This window comes from Leucopleurus acutus, assembly GCF_964270905.1.
Source record: "Leucopleurus acutus genome assembly, chromosome: 16".
Taxonomy (NCBI): domain Eukaryota; kingdom Metazoa; phylum Chordata; class Mammalia; order Artiodactyla; family Delphinidae; genus Leucopleurus; species Leucopleurus acutus.
The window spans coordinates 15,183,931-15,190,813 of NC_139158.1; the positions used below are offsets into that span (position 1 = coordinate 15,183,931).

General features: G+C 61.1%; 1 protein-coding gene across 1 annotated transcript; it reads right to left on the bottom strand.

The window, feature by feature from the left end:
* Positions 1-150: 150 nt before the first annotated feature.
* SLC5A2 (solute carrier family 5 member 2) lies at positions 151-6,544 on the bottom strand (the record flags this gene model as incomplete). Its single annotated transcript, XM_082858258.1, has 14 exons — positions 151-377; positions 453-582; positions 1,341-1,556; positions 1,632-1,800; positions 1,922-2,072; positions 2,199-2,306; positions 2,544-2,679; positions 2,992-3,221; positions 3,373-3,453; positions 4,159-4,264; positions 4,575-4,739; positions 5,631-5,735; positions 5,812-5,883; positions 6,419-6,544. The coding sequence occupies 14 exons, from the start codon at positions 6,542-6,544 to the stop codon at positions 151-153; spliced, it is 2,022 nt and encodes a 673-aa protein (XP_082714384.1).
* Positions 6,545-6,883: the final 339 nt, after the last annotated feature.

Genomic DNA, 6,883 nt, shown 5'->3' on the forward strand with positions numbered 1-6,883 from the left:
TGGACTGGGCCCCAGGCAGAGACAAGGTGGAGAGAAGGGGTACCAGGGCCTTCCCCCGCACTCTCCTGCCCCAGGCCCTTCTCACCATTGCAGGCTCCCCACCCCCACTCGCTGCAAGGCTGTGGCTCATGGCATCCGACACAGTTGACCTCAGGCATAAAAGCCCCAGAGGAACGTGGCCACGGCCATCATGAGCAGGGCATTGAGGTTGACGACTCGGGCCCAGCTTGGGTCCTCACTGATGTCCTCCAGTCGCCTGGCTGTGGCAGCCATCTCCTCCTGGGTAGGGCGTGGGGGACTGCCTGCCCCAGCCCTGCTCATTCCACAGAACCAGAGCAGGCACTGGCGGAACAGGCCTGGTGCTGGGGTCGGGGGCTCTGGGAGAAATTGCAGCCGTACAGTTAGTCTGCTCCCCCAGCTCCCCCGCCCCAACTCCCCGGGCAGTGCCTTACCCTCCATCTCCACCGCGTGCTCAGGGCGCCCGTTCTGTACAGGGGCTGAGGTTGGACCTTCTAGCTCCTCAGCATCCAGGTCCTCGCGCTCCTCCTTGCTGTACCGGAGACTGAAAACCAGGCGGTGGAGCTGGGGAAGGGTGGGAGCAGGGACCAAGTGGGAGTGCTGTTCCCCCACCCCGAACCTGGAGGTCCCCCGTCCACACCGGCACTCCCTCACCTCCCTCTGTCCAGCCTGCACACCCGCCCAGGCTCACTCCAGGATGACCTTCCATGGCTGCCCTTTGCCCTCAGGCTAAACCCAAGCTCCTCAGCTGGGTGTTTAAAGCTCTTGGCCCTGCTCAGCCCTCTGCTTCATCACCGTCTACACTCATGATTGTAGTACTTTAGTCTTACAGCCCTGCTAACAGTGTTTCTTCCTGTGAGTGTTCGCTCACAGGGTTCCCTCCTGCTGCCTTTCCCCTTCTCCACCTGTGCGTTCCTGCCCATCCTTCTGGGCCCACTTCTTTTGTCCTCCCCCCAGTCAGCTCTGCCCTGGGCCACCTGCCTTGCCACAGCACAAGACCAAACCCTTTTGGGGCTTTCAGGGTGGTACTCTGTCCCTCTCCGCCACCAGTCAGACCAAGACTCAGGGGGGCTTTAACTTCCCCTACAGTCTTCTTCAAGCCACCTCCAAAGCACCTCAAATAAATGTGATTTAAATAAAAACATTGTACTTGCTTTGCAAATGAAGCTTCAGACTGGACTGTCAGCCTGCCCTCACCAAGCCTCAGTATAGAAATTCAGGTGCTACCCACTGGGAGTTCTGGGAAGCAGGCTGGCCGACTGCTGGTGGAGAGGGCCCGCAGCGGCCCACGTTTGTTGCCTGGTCCAGAGGCCCGTACTTACGTGCTTGCGCGGGATGGGTGGTGTGCACAGCGAGACCACGAGGGTGAGGAGGCCGGAGCAGACGAAGAGCACGATGGCGAAGTAGAGGTAGTGCACGCGGCAGAGAAGTGCGGGGCACGCCGAGGGGCGCACGCAGCTGCCCGAGCCAAAGGAGAACTCGGGAACCAGGCGTGCCAGACCCATCAGCAGGCCCCCGATCAGCCCCCAGAAGGCGCCCTGCGGGGCCAGAGAGCGCATCAGCCTCGGGTTTCCAAGTCCGGCCCCGAGCTCCCAATGAGCACACACACTCGCCTTCTCATTGACGCGGGGCACGAAGAGCGCCAGCACGAAGACGGCCGACACCGGCGGCGCCAGGTAGCTGGAGACCGACTGGATGTAATCAAAGAGCTGCCCGCCCTGCGCCGCCTGTACCACGGGAAGCCAGGCCACCGACACGGCCACGATGAACACCACCCAGAGCCTGCGGTGGACGGCCATCAGGTGGTTTCACCCAGGACCCCGTCTCCCCCTGTCCCTACGAGTGCTCCCTGCCCCCACCCGGGGCTGATTCGTGGGGCAGGAGATGGAAAACCCAGGCCCACCGTCCTACTAGCAGCAACTCGCGGTCGCCCGCGCGGGGCCGCAGGCGCGTGTAGATGTCCATGGTGAAAAGCGTGCTGCTGCTGTTAAAGATCGAGGCCAGCGAGGACATGAGCGCGGCCAGCATGACCGCCAGCATGAGTCCGCGCAGACCTGCGGGCCGACGGAGCCGTGAGTCTGCGGCCACGAGGGGGTCCCGGGAGGGTGCGGGCTGGGCGAGGGGTGACTCCTCCCACTGGCGCCTGTGGGCAGCGGGGCAACCCGGGGGCCCGCCCTCACCGTTGGGCATGAGCTTCACGACGAGCCGCGGGTAGGCGATGTTGGAGCACCCCACCTCGGTGCCACACACGCGCTTACACACCTCTGGCACCACGCACGCCACCTCGTCTGCGGGAAAGGGCACGACGCGGCTATGGCGGCACCGGGTCTGAACCTTCGGATCCCAGAAGTGGGGACGGGGAATCCCAGTGGAGGAGAGATGGGCCCCCCGGGTGGGAGGTGGGACTGGGTGGCCCAGATCTTAGGACGGGAACGGAAATGGGAGACAGGCACCTGTATCCTTGCACAAGAAAGGGGCTGGATGGGGCACAGGACTCTCGGTCGGGGCGGGGTTGCAGACGTTACCCGGGTAAAGAATGCGGCTGATCATGCCCGGCATGACCATGAGGAACATGGGCATCAGCTTCAAGTAGCCGCACAGGATGCAGCCCGCCTTGATGTGGGTCAGGTTTTTCCCAGCCAGACAGCGCTGCACTATGACCTGCGACGAGGGGCGTTCGACTACCTGCGTCCAGTCCCGGGTACCCCGCCCCTCCCGCCTTGCCTCAACTCGCAGCTCTAATCCAGACCCCGCGGCTGGCCCATCGAAGCGGGCAATTCAGCTCCAAGCGCAGACCCTGACTCGGATCCGGCTCCATCTGGCTTAGCTCTAACTGGCGGGCTTCCCGTTCCCTCGGACCACGCCTTCCACCTGGCTTCCCAGATGGGTTCAGGCTCCACCCATCTCAGCTCCGCCCACCGCCATTCCAGTTCTGCCCCAGCCTCGCTCGTCGCGCAGGCCGTGACCCCGCACCTGGTCGCTGCACCAGTACCAGCTTGAGACAATGGTAAGCCCCAGAAGCAGCGCAGGCCACGGCAGGTCCCCCGTCACAGGGTCCCGGAGCAGATGGTAGGAGTCGGGCCGGGGTAGATAGCAGGAGCTGGAGATGTTGCCCACCGCCGGATCCTCGGACACCGTCAGGGACGTCATTGCCCCCAGGTATTTGTCGAAAAGCCCCGAATACCCGCCCACCTCGTGGAAGCCTGTGAGGGCAAAGCAGTTAGGGGACATGGTGCCCGCGACAGGGCCCTCCCTAGGACCCACATGTCGCAGACGCGCGATGTCCCTGCTCCCAGGTGGAGAGATCTGCGAACTGTGACCTCTGCGCCCCTCCCCCATCGGCTGAGCCCGTACCGTAACCCATGAGGACGAAGGCCCCCGCGAGAATGACGAAGGTCTGCACCGTATCCGTGTACATCAGCGCTGCCAGCCCTCCTGCAATGGCCTGGGTCAGTGGAGACAGCCCAGACAGGCTGCCACTAGTACATACAGTGTCTTTGTGCGAATTGGAAAAGGGCTTCCCTTTCCTGGAGGGCAAATTTCAAAAGGATGGCCCATTCCCTGGGCTCACGCACTCCAGCATCAGGAGGCAGGGCTGCGTGAGCACAGTGGGGCTGAGTTTTAGACTCCACTAATGCCAGGTGCCCACGTGCAGGACTTCCACTACAGGCCCTCCTCTCAGCCCCAGTTTTCTCTTCTGTGTGATAGGAGGAGGTGATTCTCTAAGGTCCGATTCTCATCCCATTCGAAGGGACGGGCCCCTCAAGCCGGCCTTGGTACCAGGCCCCACCCACGCTGCTCCAGCGTCAGGCCTCGGGCACCACCCCAGAATCCTCCAACCTGCACTGAGTTTGGTGAGCTTTGGGGTCTGGCCAAGTCGGCTCTCCCTTCCCAGGTGTTCAAGAGCTGTTAAATCTTCCTTTTTGCCCAGGCCCAGGACGGGCTCAGATCTCTGAACTTCCAGACCAAATCCAAGGAACGTGGAGGGGGGGAGTCGTTTGCTTTCCAAAGATTTAGGTCCTTCTCCTGCTTGGATCACATCACACTTAAGAACTTCTCCAGCCCGCTTTCCTTTGGTGACTCCCCTAAGCCCCGCCCACAGATCCACGCTCCCTTCCCTAAGCCCCTGCCACCTGCCACCTGTCACAGTGTAGATCATGGTGATGACCAGAAGCGCGATGACGGAGGCATAGATATTCCAGCCCAGAGCCTGTTGAATGAATACTGCCCCGGAGAACATATCCACCTTGGGGGGAGGAGCAAGCGCACAGGTCAGGACCCAGGGGCCAGGGTGGGGACCCAGGTCCACTTCCTACCCAGATCACGACCCTACGTGGCCACACCTCAAAGGTTCCCTCGTTTTTTGATGCCCTGGTCTTCCCAGATACCTCTCACTATGGTTGTCGCCCCAGAAGCCTATTCCTTCCAGGCCCTGCCTCCATCACGGTTCTTACAGCCATTGCTCCTTGGTCCCGCCTCGTCCAGGGCTTTCCAGAGACCTCCACTGGGTGATCCCACCCTACCAGGGTCCCGACCAGCTCCCCGCGCATGCGCACCGAAATCTTGGTGAAGATGTACAGAAAAAGCGAGAGCACGGACAAGTAGAGGCGGATTCGACGGCCGCCAAAGCGCTTGCGCAGGTACTGCGGCATCGTAATGACGCCCGCGGTCAGGTACACGGGCACGAAGAGCCAGCCAAGTAGCAGCACCACGAACAGCGCCTGCGGGCACAGCGCGACAGCTGAGGGTCACTCCCTGTGGGAGATCCTGCCATGAGTGCGTTCTCGCCCCTGATGGGTCTGAGGAAACTTCTTCTCTTGGTGAAAAGTGCTACTCCAAGGCAAGGTTGCAGGAGGGGCCCAGAGGACACAGATGCAGATGTCGCTGGGCCCTGGTCATTAAGGACAAGGTCTTGATACTTTGTTGGGCCCTTAACTAGAGCCCTTCTTGCCCTGCCAGGCCGTGACCCCTGGCCATCCCTCCGAAGATGATCCCTATCCTCCTCGTCCCCCACAACACACACACACCTGAATCCAGGCACAGAACCCTCAGGCTGACCCCCAACTTCTGCCTTCCCTCTCTTCTCCACCCACCCAAACCTTCTGCCCCTCAAGGCTCAGCTCGGAGGCCTCCTCCTCCAGGAAGCCCTGAGCTCAAAGCCCTGATTTTGCTGACCCTCCAAGGTGAGCCTCAGTCCCAGAGCTTCGTCTCCTGCCCTCTTCTGCAAGGGGCTTTCATTTAGCCTAGTGAACCTCACAGGCCACAGATTCAGAGAGCATCAGAAGAAGCACTTTCACTATCCTTGAGACTGTTCATCCCACTTCAGAGAGGAGTAAAATCAAGGCCACAGAGGGCGTGGCTGGTCCAGGCTCACATAGCAATAGCGAGTCAGGAGCAGGGCCTACCCCTGCCCTGAACGTGGTGTCTCCCACAGGCCTCTGCCTCCAAGCTGGCTGCGTGAGCCTCCCTCGAAGCCCAACCCCACCTCACAGCTGGGAAGTCCCACCTCTGGTCTCACATCCCCACTTCTCCCGCCTGGAGCCTCTCCAGGTGTGACCCTTCCAGGGGTTCCCACGGGGAGGTGGGGGTTATTGGCAAAATGGGGCGCTCACATTCCACTCAAATCCAGCCACAGCCAGGCCACTTGCCGCGCCCGTCCCTGCCAGGCCCACGAAATGGCCACTGCCGATGTTGCTGGCGAAGAGAGAGGCCCCGACCTGGGTGGCCAGAGGTTGGGGTGAGCCAGGCTGCTTCCTTAGGCCTCCACCCACTCCATAGCCCAGTCTCTCTCACCGGCCACCATGCCATGCTTCGTCCCGCCAGGAAGTAGCCGCCAACGGTGCCTCTGTTGGTTCTGCACATGGACTGGGGGACGGGAGTGGGGAGAGGCCTGGGTTTGGGGCACATCTTTGGACCTCATTAGCCTCCTCAACACATTCCTCGGCCTTGTTTCAGGCTGAAGATTAACCAGCGCACGGCTCCCCTGACGGTTCACACCTGCACCCCCAGCCTCCTCCCAGGCACCCAGATCTACCCAGACCCTAACCTAGGGTCCGGTTCCCCAAGCCTGAGTGTGGCTGCATTCAGCCGCACTTTCCTGGGGACCCTGGATTTGGGTTTCTGGTCAGCCAGCCATTATGTAGAAGGGATCTCATTTAGAATGCTGTCCCGATGAAGACCCACCAACCCCTCAACTAGTCCAATCCAAAGGTGGACAGACAAGGCATGCATGAGTGTGGGCTGGGCCACCCTGGGGCTAGCAAAAGACTTACTTGCCCCCCACCCCGGGTTTCTCCCTCAAAGATCCAGGCATCCTTCCCCTAGCACACATCAGGACTGTCCGAGACTTTTCCCCCAGGCTCCAAAAGCGGGCCCCCAGCAGCATCCCCCAACTTCTCACCCACAAGCCGACACCAATGACCAGCAGGAAATAAGCCGCAATGACCAGGATGTCGGCAGGGTTGTCAATTAGCGCCCTCTGTTCCCCCAGCCCTGGTGCTGAGCCTGCCTCTGTGTGTTCCTCCATTCTGCCCAGAATCTGCCCTTCAGGGCACCAGCCCCTGGATTCCCCCCAGGGGAAGATTAATGGTTACCCCTGGGGCAATGAGCCGACAAGTCCCCCCTCCCTGGATTTGTTTAGCTGAATCAGTTCTCAGCGAGGCTGCAGGCTGGTCCTGCGGAGCTGGACACTTTCAAATTCAAGAGCACTCCCCTTCCTGGGCCTTAGCCCCCACCCCTTCCCCAGAGCTCCAGGCTCAAAATCACTTCTTTCACCTGCTAAAAATACAGCTTTGACCTAGGGATCCCGGCTGAGCCAGCCCCCTGATTCTGACTAACCCAGAGGGATCATTTTCAAACCCAAATC